The sequence below is a fragment of the Elephantulus edwardii genome, unplaced genomic scaffold (assembly GCF_000299155.1).
Source record: "Elephantulus edwardii isolate Elephantulus edwardi_28Jun2011 unplaced genomic scaffold, EleEdw1.0 scaffold00058, whole genome shotgun sequence".
Classification (NCBI taxonomy): Eukaryota; Metazoa; Chordata; class Mammalia; order Macroscelidea; family Macroscelididae; genus Elephantulus; species Elephantulus edwardii.
In genome coordinates this window covers 16,750,089-16,765,025 of record NW_006399808.1, presented here as the reverse complement: position 1 = coordinate 16,765,025, position 14,937 = coordinate 16,750,089, and the positions used below count along the sequence as shown (strand labels likewise).

Sequence of the window (14,937 nt, the reverse complement as noted above, 5' to 3'; positions counted from 1 at the left end):
TCTTTCTCATGTTGTTTCATGAATTTCTTCCATGTCAGCCAATTTCTTTTGGTATAACGAGTCTATATTCTCCTTCTGTTTTCTTTTGATGTTTCTTGGTTCACTCTACATTTTTTGCACAATATCCTTAAGTATTGTAACATCAGGCTTGAATTTGTTTTTCAGCTAATTCAGCTTAAAAATGCTTAGCGAGTGTTTTTTTAATTAATTTTCACAAGTAGATCACCTAATAGATCTACTGTGTTTTTATTTATTGATTTGTGTAAGTAGATCCTTCCTAGTCTGTTTTAATTGGGAAATGCCTCTAAAATCTCTCCACTGTCAGTGACCTTGCTGATATTTGAAATATTGATGTCATATAGCTTTCATGATCATAGTAAGATGCAAGTTACCTCAGTACCATAAACTGTGGTTCTTTACCACAGAGTAAAATTAAAGATGATTGAAAAAAGATAAATGGGTGTTTCCATTTTCTAAATTGTACATCAACACGGTGGTCTTGTACTTTGTCACGGGGCACATATTCCACTTTCTGTTCCTTGATTTTCATTCATTCTTAGCTTTCTTCCCTTTTTTCATTTATTCTTGTTTTCCTTTATCAGTTAATCATTAAACTTACTATTTTGGAAAGATGGCCTAGGTATTTAAAATATTTGTGCACATATCCTCAAACATATACATAATAGGCACTATAAAATATAGACATAGCAATTGAAGAGGAAAAGATAAAACTAAATATCGTAAATATTAAAAATGCTCTAATAATTTGTTGTTATATACATAAAGCACATAAGGAGTAGGAATTCAACAAATAGCCCTAGGTCTCCCATTGAATGAAAAAAAGAGCCTGAGTTATAGTCCATAATGTAGGTAATGCAAATATTATTCAATGGTCCTAATATAATTTCTGTTAATGTCAATGACAGTTTTATGTATTCATTTTTGATGAGAGACTCTCAAATACTACTACTGTTATATATCTAAGAGGCTAAAGTACTTTCAGAATAGACTTTTTAATCTTCCTGTGTTTGAAAAAAAAACACAAAATGAGGTGATGACTGGCAAATGAGAGCAAGCCTGTTTAATATTAAGATTATGACACAAATTGACAAAAGCCCAGGCATTCCAAGTCCAAGTTGCTAGGCACCTTCTCCTTGCTCCCATATGAGTATAATGATGTATTGTCAGCTGTAGCTGAGGTACAAAAGGGTTATTAGACCTTAGAGTCCATCTGTTACCCATGCAAAGGAAACAATTGAACTAACATTGCCTGCGCTTTCCTTGGTTTGCTGCCACTTTAATTATAGTTCATCTGGACTCTGCATGTACTTTCTGCCTTGACTAGAACATTTTCCAGGACTATAAGAAAACAGAGTCAGAGCTCAGGTAAGGGGATGGAAGATAGGTTTGCAGTTAGAGTTTGGTAGAAGGTGCTATTTGGTGATTTAGGCACACAATCAAAACAACACAAATTAGCCACAATTCATGTAGTTGAAAGTGTATATTCAAACTATTTTCACAAAGTTATTAAATTCAGTCATGGTGCTAATATTATTTTAATGTTTTGCCAGTGTGTGTATATGATTTATTTTTGTTATGATGGCTATGTAATGATTTCTCTCTTTCTGAAGGGTAGAAATTAGAGAAGGACTATCATACGATTCATCTTTGCATAAGTAGTTTTACATCAGTGTCCCAATCTTTTCTGTTGAGATGGTCCTCTGGAAGATGGTATCTTCATGCACAAAGTGACACAAGTGTAGGTCTGTGGTCTAGATAAGGAAGGCTATGAGTGATGCTCCTCTCCTTGTGGATTAACTGCAAATACATCCTTTTCTCTACAGCCAATTGGAGACTCATCAAGGTTATGATAAGGAGTCCAGGTGGAATAGTGTATTATGTGCTGTACTGTTAATCAAAAAGTCAGTGCTTGGATTTACTAGCTCTGTGGGTTAAAAGGGGCACTTTTCTCCTGTAAAGATTTGTTGTTGTTATTAGGTGCCATCTAGTCAAGGATGACCTGTAACGACCCTATGAACAAGAGATCTGAACCCTGTATTATCTTGTGCCATCCTCAACACTTTCTGACACATTAGAGCCCATTGTGGCAGTCCCCTTATCAATTCACCTGGCCAAGGGTCTTCGTCTCCTTCAACGACCCTCCACCTTCCTGAGCATTATATCCCTCTCCAAAGAATAGTCCCTCCCAGCAACATGCCCAAAGTATGAGGCAAAGCCTCATCTTTGCCTCCAAAGAGTACTCTTGCTGCACCTTCTCCAAGACATATTTGTTTCTTCCTTTGGCAATCCATGGTATGTTCTCTTCTCCAACACCAGAGTCAAAGGCATCAATTCTTCTGTCATCTTTATTCATTTTCCAGTTCTCAAATGCATAGCAAGTGATTAGAAAGACCATGGTCTGAATCAGACACACCTTAGTCCTCAAGTGACATCTTTACTTCTCAATAAGAGATGATGATAGTTATAGAAAGGCTTCAGGTCTTTTGTTCATGGGAGTCGAGCTATGAGTTGTGTTCGGACAATTAATAATGACAACTATATATATGTATATATGTGTATATGTGTATATATATGTGTGTGTATATGTATATATGTGTGTATATGTATATATATATGTATATATGTGCGCGCGTGTGTGTGTATATCTATCTATCTATCTATCTATCTATCTATCTATCTATCTATCTATGCGCTTGGGAGGATGGAGTGATAGCAGCACCAGAGAGGAAGACTCTCGATGAGATGGATTGATTCAGTGACTGGGGTAATGAGAGTAGGTGTGTCAGAGACAATAAGATTGGCACAGGATAGAGCAGGGTTTAGGGCTGTTGTACACAGTGTTACTAAGAGTCACAGGTGACTCGACATCACATAGCAACAACAACAACTTTTGGATATCTTGAACAACTCTTCTGTTTCTAATTTGTTGAGCACTTTTAATTAGAAAGATGTTGAATTTTGTCTAATACATTTTCTGTGTTGATTGATTTGACCATCTGTTCAATATCAGGTATGCAAGGACAGTTTAACATAAGAAAAACAATCATTGAATCCATCTACTACATAGATAATAGAAAAGAAAGACAACACAGACTGACCTTGAAAGTAAATTTTCTGGTGCTCTTCCAAATACTTAGGAGACTAAGGTGCATCTGATTTAGATTATGGTCTTTCCAATTACTTGCTATGCATCTGAGTGCTTGACAATGAATAAGGATGAGAGGAAAAGAATTGATGGCTTTGAGCTTTGGTGTTGGGGAAGAGCACTGAACATCCCATGGACGGCCAAGGGAGCAAACAAAAATGTCTTTCAGATGGTGAAGCTGGAGTGTTCTTTGGATGCAAGAATGGTGAGGCTTCACCTCACATACTTTGGACATATTGCTAGGAGGTGCTATTCCTTGGAGAAGGTCATGATGCAGCAAAAGGTGGAGGCTCGAAATAGAAGAGAATATCATCAACCAGGTGGATTGACAAGGTGACTGCTACAGTGGGTTCTTGTGTTTCAGGAAGTATAAGGATGGCACAAGATAGAACAAGGGTTCAGATCCTCATAGGGTTGCTGTGAGTCATACTCGACTCAATGGTACCTAACAACAACAACAACTTCCATAATATCAGCCATTGAAATGACTTTTCTATTTATAAATGAGTAAAATGAGTTATCAACATAGCTAATTTCTGTTGAGTTGGAGTTGACTCATAGCTGGTGGTCCAGGGCGTTCGAAAAGCTATAAATTTAATAGGAGGATATTTTATTTCTCCCGTGGAATCGCTGATGGATTTGAACCACCAGAGAGTCTTAGCACAACTAGCTATGGACTGTGCCACCAGGTCTCTCAAGGACAGGTACTGACAGATTTGGAGCTAGACTATTGATATGCACCTGAAAAAACTATTGACTTTATAGGTAACATATATTATAAGTTTACATTTGTATATTTTAATGCACTTTATTTATAGAATTGATTTATACTTTTCCCACCCCTTCTCTTTTGACATTTCAATTCTTGGAGCTATAAACTAAAAGAAAACACGAGTCATGCTTCCATGTGGTGTGTGGTCAATGTATTGTGACTTTCATCTCATAAATATAAATATAAATTGATATTTATAAATCTTTATAGGTAAAAACCCTGAAATGCCCAAGTTCACTTGAATTCTGGACTCTGATTGTGAAATAGATGTGGGTCTTATCAATGGGTCACTAGAGGGCACTGTGACTCTTCAATTTTCTAATTGTACTGGCTGGAGAAGATACTCTGCTCCTAAGACCTTAAAGATTCACAGGAGAGGGTAGGGGATCATCAGGGTGACTGTTCAGATGGTGACTATGAATGCACTCATCTTGAGAGCACCTAATAACAACAACAGCAGCAGCAAGAAAAGCATAGTCAAATATAAAGAATGTGAGACTCACCTAGAAACAGGTATAAATCTGTACTTGAGCTAGTCTAGAGGCTACCCATCTTCAGTGGCAGGAAAACCAAGTTTTAGGAGTTTTAAGCATATAAAAACTTTGTTATTATTTATTTTCCTTTCAGTTCAAGACAATATCTCGATTTTAGACTTTGCATTATTTTCACCCTCTGGAATACTTTATGTTATGGTAATACCTATGAGTGGTACCCAGGTCTTAGAAGGTATTTACGAAATACACTTTTGCAAGGTGGATATTTTAATCACTGTTAAGCATTCTGTAACTATTCTTTTTCCTACCCTTAGAAAGTGGCCTCAGCTTTTGCAATACTTTTAGAATTTTCCTGAGATGGTTTCAATGTCAACTACATTTCTGCTTTAAATAGTGCTACTGTGCTTAACAGATTGTGCTCCTCTTGTAGTGCTGATGACTTTTCCACTTGAACTGTTAACAGTATTGACTGTTGTTGTGTGTGACATTGAGTCAGAACTGATCCATAGCGGACCCTCAAGTAGGTTTTCCGAGGTAGTTCATTTCATGGGAGGAGATTGTCTATATTTCTCCTGCAGAACAGTTGGAGACCTCTGGGTGGCCAGCAAAACTCCTTACCCCTAGCCCTTCAGAGCTCCCTAACAGACTTGATTAGCAGCCTTGTTTTGTTCTTCAAAATAATTTTCCCAAAGGAACATATTGAGTAGGATAAGTGGCATCTTTGTTAATAATTTACATTATTATCTTCTTATTTGTAAACATAAAACCCAAAGAACCTTTAAATGAAAGTTGTTGCTATTTTTAATTAGATTAGCTTGAAAATAACTTCCTAAATTTTATCTTTTATGTATTTATCAATTCAGATCAGTTGTTCATATGGTTGCTATGAGTTGATGGCACCCAACAACAACAACATCAGCAACAATAGCAACCACTGTTCAGGAAAAAAGATCCACAAATCATCTGAGTTTGTTCTGACCTCATTAAACAGACTTAATCTAAATGAAAAGTTTGCAAAGTCTTTAACAACCAGATGCTAGATTCTTTCCCTTTGCAAGGAAAACAATAAAAATAAATAAAAAGGAAAGCTCTTAACTTCTACTTCTGCTCCTATCTGGAAACTAATTCTATCAGAATCTAGGAACAATGTGTCGTTCAGACTGAGTTATTTCCAGCATTTAAACTTGTTCCTAAACAAGCTTATCTTCCATTGAACTTTACTTGTCCTAGAACCACGCCATTTTCCATTCTCTCAATTTGGGAATTTATTTCTTTTTCTTCCTTCTCTTTCCTGTCCTTCCTCCTAATTTATTTTCTTATAATGTTCCTTCATCCCTATTGTTTCTTTCTTAGTTGGTTGTTTAACAGGCTTCAGGTTTCTCTTTCTCTGAAAACATATATGTTTATTTAGTTATTTAGCTTTATTTATATAGTAACATGTTTCTGTATATTTGCATTCAGTTCAGAAAGTATTTTCAATAGTGAAGCCAAGGCTGCCCTTCCCTGTTGCTAGGTGCCATCAAGTTGAGTACAACTAATAACGATCTATGAACAACAAACCTGACCCCTGTCCTATCCTGTGCGATCGCAACCATCTTTGTGAATCCCTTGATGCAGTTACCGTGTCTGTCACTCTATTTGATTGAGGGTCTTCCTCTCTTTCACCATCCCTCACCACCACAATTTACAGTGCTGAGTCTTCTTCTGATCTCTTGATTGCTTGTATCAAAAGTGTTGATTATAGATCCAAGTAAGATGAAGTTGTTGACAGTCTCAACCTTTTCTCCATTTATCAAGATGCTGCCTATCAGGCCAGTGGTGAGAATTTTTGTTTTCTTGATGCTGACATGAAATCCATATTGAAAGCTGCAATGTTTGGTCTTCTGCAGCTAGCACTTTAAGTACTCATCACTTTCAGCAAGCAATATTGTGTCATCTGCATACCAGAGATTATTGATGAGTCTTCTTCCAATCCTGGTGCCATATTCTTCTTCAAAGGGTCCAACTTCTTGAATAAATTGCTCTGCATACAGGTTGAATAGTTATAGAGAAAGTATACAACCAGGATGCATACTTTTCTTGCTTTTAAAACACATAGTGGTCCCTTGCTCTGTTTATACAATAGCCTCTTTTTCTAAGTGTAGGTTTTATATCAGCATAATCAAGTATTCTGGGATTCTCACTCTTCTCAATATTAGCCATCATTTGTTATGATCCACACAATTAAATGCATTTGTGAGTCCATGGAGTACTCTTTTCCAACACCATAGCTCAAAGACATCAATTCTTCTATCATTCGTAATCACTGTCCAGCTCTTAGATGGTTTGCAAGTGATCAGAAAGGTCATGGCCGAATCAGATGCATCTTAATCACCAAACTGACAACATTGCTCCTCAGTAATTTGGAGAAGTCCCTGACTGCACATTTTCTCAGTGCAATATGGCTCCTGATTTCCTGACTGCTGGTACCCTGATTGGAAATCCAAGTAAGATGAATCTGTGACAGTTTCAATCTTTTCTCCATCTATCATAATGTTGCCTATAAGTACAGAGGTAAGATTTTTGTTTTGTAGATGTTATGATGCAATCCATTTAAAAGACCATTTCTTTGATCACTTTCAACAAGTGCTTCTAGTCCTCCTCACGTTTAGCAAGCAAGATTGTGTCATTTACATAACACAGGTTATTGATGAGTCTCTCTCTGATGTTTTTAAAATTTTATTTTAATTTATTTATTTTTTATTTCAATGAACATCTACAGAGATTTTGGAATTCCATTCATTCATTGTTGCACCCTTCTCCCCACCCCCCTTCCCTCCCGTTTGCTCCTCTGATCTTGATGCCACATTCTTCTTCATAGAATCTAACTTCTCAGTTTACTCAGCATATAGATGGAATAGGTGCAAGAGAGAATATACAAATTTGACACACTCCTTTCTTAATTTTAAACCATGTAGTATTCCTGTTCTCTGTTTGCACACATGGCAGCTTACATGCCATTGAGTTGCCTATGACTCATAGAGACACTATATACAATAGCTCTGAACGCTGCTCTGTCATGAGCCAGTCTCATTGACTCTGACACAGCCACTCCCATTACTTCTCACAGTTACTGTGTCAATCCGTATCATCTAGGGTTTTTTTCATTTCCTGCACTATCCCTCCACCCTTTCAAGCGTGATGTCTTTTACCAAGGACTGGTCTCTCCTGACCATGTGCCCAAAGTGAGTGAGAAAAGCTTCAAAATCCTAGCCTCCAAGGAGCAACTTTGTTTCACCCTCTCCAAGACAGACCTCTTTGTTTTCTTGGTATGTTTACTACTCTTTTTCAGCAGCACAACTCAAAGGCATTGATTCTCCTTCTTTCATCCTTAGTCATTGTCCAACTCTCTGATACACATCAAGTGATTGTGAAGACTATGGCCTGGATCATGCACACCTTAATCTCTAGACTGACATCATTGCTTTTTTTAGCACTTTAGAGAGGTCACTGACATTAGACTTATCTGATGCAATTTATCTTTGATTCCTTGATAGCTGGCATCAAAAGTGTTGATTGTAGAGCCAGGCAAGTTGAAATTATCAACAACCTTAGTCCCCTCTCCATCTATTGTGGTGTTGCCAATTGGCTCAGTGGTGAAAATCTTTGTCTTCTTAATGTTGAACTTCAATTCATATTGGAGACTACAGTCCTTGACTTTTCCCCCAAGGTTTTGTATAAGCACAATTAAGTGCTCTGGGATTCCCTTTCTTCTCAATGTTAGCCATATCTTGTTATGATGCATACAGTTAAATGCCTTTGTATAGTCAATACATAGACATTCTTCTGGGAATCTTACTTTCAGCCAGTATCCATCTGATATCAGCAATGATAGGCCTCGTGCCTTAGCCTCTTTTAAATACTCCTTGAACTTTGGACAGTTCTCTATGTGTTGTTTGTTCTAGCCATTTTTTAATGATCTTCAACAGTATTTTGCTTGTCTGTGATATTGATGATATTATTTGATGGCTTCCACATTCTGTTGGGTCACTTTTCTTGGGAACAGGAACAAATATAGACCTCTTCCAATCTATTGGCTAGGCAGCTATCTTCCAAATTTCCTGGCATAGACTGGTGAGAGCAGTATCTGTTGTTAATTAAAACAAGTTAATGGGTATCCCATCAAATCCTAGGGCCTTATTTTTCACCAATGCCTTTTATAGAAAGTCTGATGGTGAAGGCCTCTCCAAATTACTAAGGAATCATGACCTCAATTTGAGGACTAAAATGTGTACCTGATTCAGGCCATGATCTTTTCAATTACTTGCTATGCTGCTGAGAGATGGATAATGAATAAGGACAGAAGAATTGATGCCTTTGAGCTGTGATGTGGAAGAAGAAGACTGAATAGCCCATGGGATACCAAATGAAAAAAACCAGATATGTCTTAGAGAAAGTGCAGTCAGAGTGTTCCTTGAAGCCAAAGATGACAAAGCTTTGTCTCATATACTTGGAGCATGTTGCTAGCAGGTGCTATTCCTCAGAGAGGACACCATGCTTAGAATGATGGATGGCTGATGAAAGAGAGGAAGACCTTCAATGAGATAGATGGCTTGACATAGTGACTGTACCAATGGGTCCAATATGTCAGAAATTAAGAGGATGGCACAAGGTAGGGCAGTTCATATATGTTGTTCATAGTGTCACTATGAGTTGTACTCAACTTGATGGCATCTAAAAACAATAGCAATTATATTTTAGCTTTTGTGTATATACACTTGTTTGTTTAGAATTTGCTCTTATTAGTGCAGTACTTATCTGTCAATTGGCTGGACTAGGGTAATTTATGGGTTGCTGTGATGCTGAAAGCTATGTAAATAGTGTTGCAAACACCAGAAAGTTCAATCATAGTGGACAAATGTCAACAAAGAGACCATATTAAGAAGCAGGATTGGTCATTTACTTCTGAAACAACAAAACTCTGAAAACAATAAGAGTAGGGGAACCCATAACTGTAGTTCCAATGGTACAGCTCAGATTGGAATAGGTGAAAATGAAGAGAAACACCCTTTAATAATTGAAACATGTGCTGTAAAAAGTATGAAGATGAGAAAACTAGATGTTGTGAAGATGGAAACGGAACTTCGACATTCTAGATACTAGGAAAATATCATTCATCTTTTGAATTCCTGACTGCTGGTATCAAGAGTCTTGTGGATTGTGGATCTGAGCAAGATGAAATTGGTAACAGTCTCAATCTCTTTTCCATCTGTCTTGGTGCTGCCAATTTGCTCACTACACTATATGTTTTAAAATTACGAAGTTGCCATCCTTTTCCTATTCAATCTGTTTGCTAGCAAAGCAATTGTGAAACTGCACTTTTAAGAAAGAATGTGGCATCATTATCAGAAAAAAAGATTCATACACAACCTGTGTTATGTAGATGCCACATTACTTTCTGAAACTGAGGCAGACTCAAAGCACTTGCTGCAGAAGATCAAAGACTACAACTTTAAATATGGCTTCTGTCTCACCATCAAGTAAACAAAAATTTTTACCACTAGGCAAAATAATGAGGGATGGAGAAAAGAAAACAATTTCGTCTTAATTGGGTCCACAATCAACACCGTTGGTGTCAACAGTCAGGAGATTAGGAGATATATTGCATTGGGAAAGTATACAATGAAAGACTTCTCTAATTAACTGAGGAACAATGACAGAAATTTAAAGACTAAAGTGCCTTGTTGTTGTTGTTATTATGTGCTTTGGAGTTACTTGCAACCCATAGTGTACAGCAGCTCTGAATCCTGCCATGTCCTCAACCAGTCTCACTAATTCTGACACACCAAACCACTGTATCAATTAATCTTATTTGCGGATTTCCTTTCCTGTGCCATCACGCCATCTTTCTGAGCATGATGTCATTCTCTAAGGACCAGTCCCTCCTGGCCACATGCTCAAAGTATACTCCAAGGAGAAACTTAAGTTTCACCCTCTCCAAGACAGATCTATTTGTTTTCTTGGCAGTCCATGGTATATTCAAGACTCTTCTCTAGCGCCACAACACAAAGGCATCAGTTCTTCTGTAATCCCTAGGCTGATGCATAGCAAATAACTGCAAAGATAATGATCTGGATTAGGGGCACATTAGTCTCTAGACTGACATCATTGCTCTTCAGCACTCTGGAGACGTCCATGATTGCAGATTTTTCCCAATGCAATTCATCTTTTGATTGCTTGACTGTTGGTGCCAAGAGTGTTGATTGTGGAGCTGAGCAAGCTGTGATTGTTAATAACTTCAGCCTCTTCTCCTTCTATAATGGTGCTGCCAATTGGCCTACTGGTGAGAATCTTTGTCTTCTTGACATTGAGCTTCAATCCATAGTGAATACTACAGCCCTTTACCTTCTGCAGCAAGTGTTTCAGCTCCTCTTCAGTTTCAGCAAGCAAGGTTGCAATATATACATAATGTAGGCTGTTTATGAGTCTTCCTCCAATCTTGATACCACATTCCTCCTCATAAAGCCTAGTTTCTCGAATGATTTATTCTGCATATAGATTGAAAATGTATGGAGACAGGATGTATCCCTGACACACTCCCTTCCTGATTTTGAACTATGCAGTGTTTCCTTACTCTGTTCTGAGGACTGCATCCTGGTCCAAGTGTAGGTTTCACATAAGCACAATCAAATGTTCTGGGACTCCCATTTTCCTCAAGGTTCACCACAATTTGTTGTGATCCCCACAGTCAAATGCCTTTGCATATTCAATGAAACACAGATAGATATTCCTCTGGTACTCTTTGCTTTCTGCCAATATCCATTTGACATTGGTGATAGTATCTCTAGTGCCTCAACCTCTTCTAAACCCAGCTTTTATTTCTGGTAGTTCAATGTCAATGTACTCTTTGAGTAATTTCTGAATAGTCTTCAGAAGGATTTTGCTTGTGTGTGATATGAGTGATATTGTTAGATCATTTCCATGCCTTTGTGTCACTTTTTTTTTGAATGGGAATAAATATGGATCTTTTCCAGTCAGTGGGCCAGGTAATTGTCCTTCAGATTTCAGCCATAGTCTAGATTTTTACCTTTTGCCCTCCTAACTCAACATCGGGAACCTCATACATAGATTTGCACAAGACAGGATCTGAGACTGCCTTCTAATCTGCTTGATCAGGTAACACCCATTCTTCCAGAAATCCATCAGGTTCATTAACAATCAGGCTAAAGTGCCCTTAAAAAAACACCCCCCCCCAAAAAAAAAGCCAACAAAATGAAAGAAAGACTAAAGTGCCCCTGATTCTGGTTGTGGCATTTTGATCACTTGCTACACAACAGAGAGTTTTGCAGTCAATAAGGATGACAGAAGAAGAATTGATACCTTTGAGCTGTGTTGTTTGAAAAGAGTACATGAATATCCCATGGACAGCCTAAAGAACCAGTACATATGTCTTGGAGAAAATGAAGTCAGCATGTTCCTTAAAGGCAAAGATAAACACTTCACATATACTGGGCATGTTGTTGGGAGAGGCAAAGCCTTGGGAAGGGACATTGCAAAAGGAGAGGGTTGGTGTAAGAGAAGATCCTTAGAGAGATGCATTGACACAGTGACTGCAGAACTGGGCTCTAGTATGGAAATGATAATGATGGCACAGGATAGAACAGGGTTCATATCTGTTGTGCATGTTCACTATTTTGGTCACTATGATTTGAATGACATTCAACAATAACATGTTTATCAGATTTTTATCAACAACAGCAGCTGGAATATTTTAGCAAAAGGGTTATACTGTTAACTTCCACTGAGTCAACTAAGAGTTGTAGCAACTATAGCAACATACATAAGGAAGAAGTTTTGAAAAAAATTTTTTTAAAAATCCTCCCTGTAATTAATGTTTCCCTTCAGCTATTCCACCATTAAGGTTACAAAGAAGGACAGGAGAATGACTGTCTTGGGAAGAGAAAGATGGATGTTGAGGAAGTTGAAGGAAGGCTAAGTACACAGAGTCAGGCGAGGATTGAGGAAGTGAGCAGACAGATGTGTCAGAATTTATGGGTCGGGAACAAAGGTGGGAGGGTGTGATCAACAGCAGAGGAGTTCCGGGCCTCACTTGGGGAAGCTCAATAGGCAGAGATGCGAAGAGATGAGGCCCATAGCAACAAAACAGTAATGGTGAGCAGGCTGTTGGGTGAAACAAGGCTCAACTTAAGTGGCATGAATGACCATGTCACATACACTCCACAGAATGCCATCCATGGGTCCCATCTTGGGTAAAGACAGCTTTGCATCAGGTCAAGAACCACAGTAGACTTTGCACAGGAGCCTGGGAGTCATGAATTCATCAGGACTTCAGGAAGTGCTTGCAGGGTTGGGTTGCCTGTTGAAGTTTGAGTGCTTACTGAGTCTGGTACCACCCATGATGGGTTTCAAATGTCAGAGGTCAAGGCCAAAGAGCTGTACTCCAGCACCATCCCAGACCCGAGAGTGGGGCCTGCTGATGACAGTTACTATATTGAAGACAGGAAAGAAAGAGAGCCCACAACTATCTAGAAATTAATACGTGTTTTATAATCAGAAGAAAAGTAGTAGCCTTCATGGAGAAGGTGCCTCATTAAATCAGTTATAGAAAATAAAGAAGCCACATTTTTTTTGCCAAATCACTTTTTCAGTTTCATAGGACATGTAGTTTAAAAAATTATGTAAAGATTGAACAATTAAAAGCACTTAATCTTTAAGTAAATTTCTCTTTCTATTTGTTGGTGTCTTTTCCCAAGAAAGGTGTGCATCAGAAAATTGGATACACGCTGTCCATACAATTTCCTGTCTCAGTTTTTATAATTTACTTTTTGAGTATTTCTCCAATTCTTCAAATGGCCAATTGCTCTAACGTGACTGTACTCTTCACCTTCCTTTCATTCAATGTTTCTCCTGGCTCCTTCACTGCTACACCTGTCTGCTTTACACCCCTCCCAGGTGCATCAGGCTTCCTCTTTTTCAGTCATGTCTATATTATGGGAAGCCCTTTTAGTAAAACAGCCATCATCAGAGATCTTGCTTCCTTGTACACATTCTGCTCTATTTATTAACTAGCACCTTATCCATAAATTCAGTATGAGGAAGGAAGGGATGGACAGACTGGCCTGTGATTTCATATATGGAAAATATATTTGAGAACCAATTAATGTAAGTAACCTTTACCAGAAGAAATTTCCAGAACCACCACTATGTTCTATAATCGCCCAGCCAAATCATAAATAAGTGTTCTTGATAGAAAGGTGGCTAAGTTGGGTTAAAAATATCATGTCCATGGGAAATGTCCACAGCTGCTGGAGCATGCTCCACTGACAATGACTCCTCCCCACCTACGTACAGAAGGTGCCTGTTTCTTTTACAAGTGCAGAGTTCATGATAATGATATTATTTTTGAAAGTTAAAATGATTTTCATTTTCTCTCTTTAAGACAAAACTTTACACTCTTTAGCCATGACTAACAGTCTTTAGTTGTTATTTTTAATTCTTGGTATGAATTTTTACTCTAGCAACTTTATTTTTTTTTAAATTATTCATATTGTTTTACATAAAAATTTGTATATGCTGTGTTTCATAATTTCCTTTACTCACATTTTGTTTCATACAATCATTCTCATACATTGTGTTTTATAAATGTAATACCTATTGAATTATGCCCACCATTACCCCTTCTTTATAAGTCCCTTCCGGGTCTTTCCTATTTACTACTTTCCTTCCACCCACCAATTTGTGCAGCCTTGTGACTTCCTCCCTGCATATCCTCCCCTCTACATTCCAACCTTTCCCCCTTGGATTCCCATACATGTTTTTCTACTTTTCTTTCTATTTTTGTAATAATGGCCTTATGCAGTATTTCTCCTTATGAGACTGAGTTAGTTCACTCAGCATAAGGCTCTCCAGTCTCTCTCAAGTTATGAAGTATTTTTTAAAAACAATTTCTCCTGAGTTATGCATAGTATTCTGTTCAGTGAATGTATCACAATTCCTCAATACATTCAGTTGTGTTTGGACATTCGGGCTGTTTCCTGTTCTTGAGACTGTGAAAAACACTGCTATGAACATTGGTGTACGGATATATGTTTGTGTCTCAGTTCTAATTTTCTTGGTATATATTCCTAGCATTGAAACAGGTGAGTCATATGGAATTTCTATGTTCAGCTCTTTGAGGAAATGCCAAAATGTCCTCCAGGGTGGCTGTATTATTTTACAATCCCATCAACATTGTATGAGACTTTCTATATCTCCACATCCTCTCCAACATTTATTGCATGAGCAGCTTTCTGTTTTACTTTGAACTGAATTTGTTGTTGTTGTTATGTGCCGTCGAGTTGTTTGTGACTCCTAGCGATCCCATGTACAACAGCCCTAAACTGTGCTCTATCCTGTGCCAATCTCATTGCCTCTGACACACCCATCCAGATTACCCCAGTCACTGGTCTTCCCCTCCTGCGCTGTCCTTCTACTCTACCCAGCATGATGTCCCTCTCTAAAGACCT

General features: G+C 38.0%; 1 protein-coding gene across 1 annotated transcript in view; it reads right to left on the bottom strand.

The window, feature by feature from the left end:
- Positions 1-11,570: 11,570 nt before the first annotated feature.
- LOC102864990 (junctophilin-1-like) overlaps positions 11,571-14,937 on the bottom strand; it is a 54,592-nt gene continuing 51,225 nt past the window's right edge. Inside the window, exon 5 of the mRNA XM_006887573.1 lies at positions 11,571-11,644. Within this exon, the coding sequence (XP_006887635.1) occupies positions 11,571-11,644 (74 nt within the window). The remainder of the gene's footprint in view (positions 11,645-14,937) is intronic.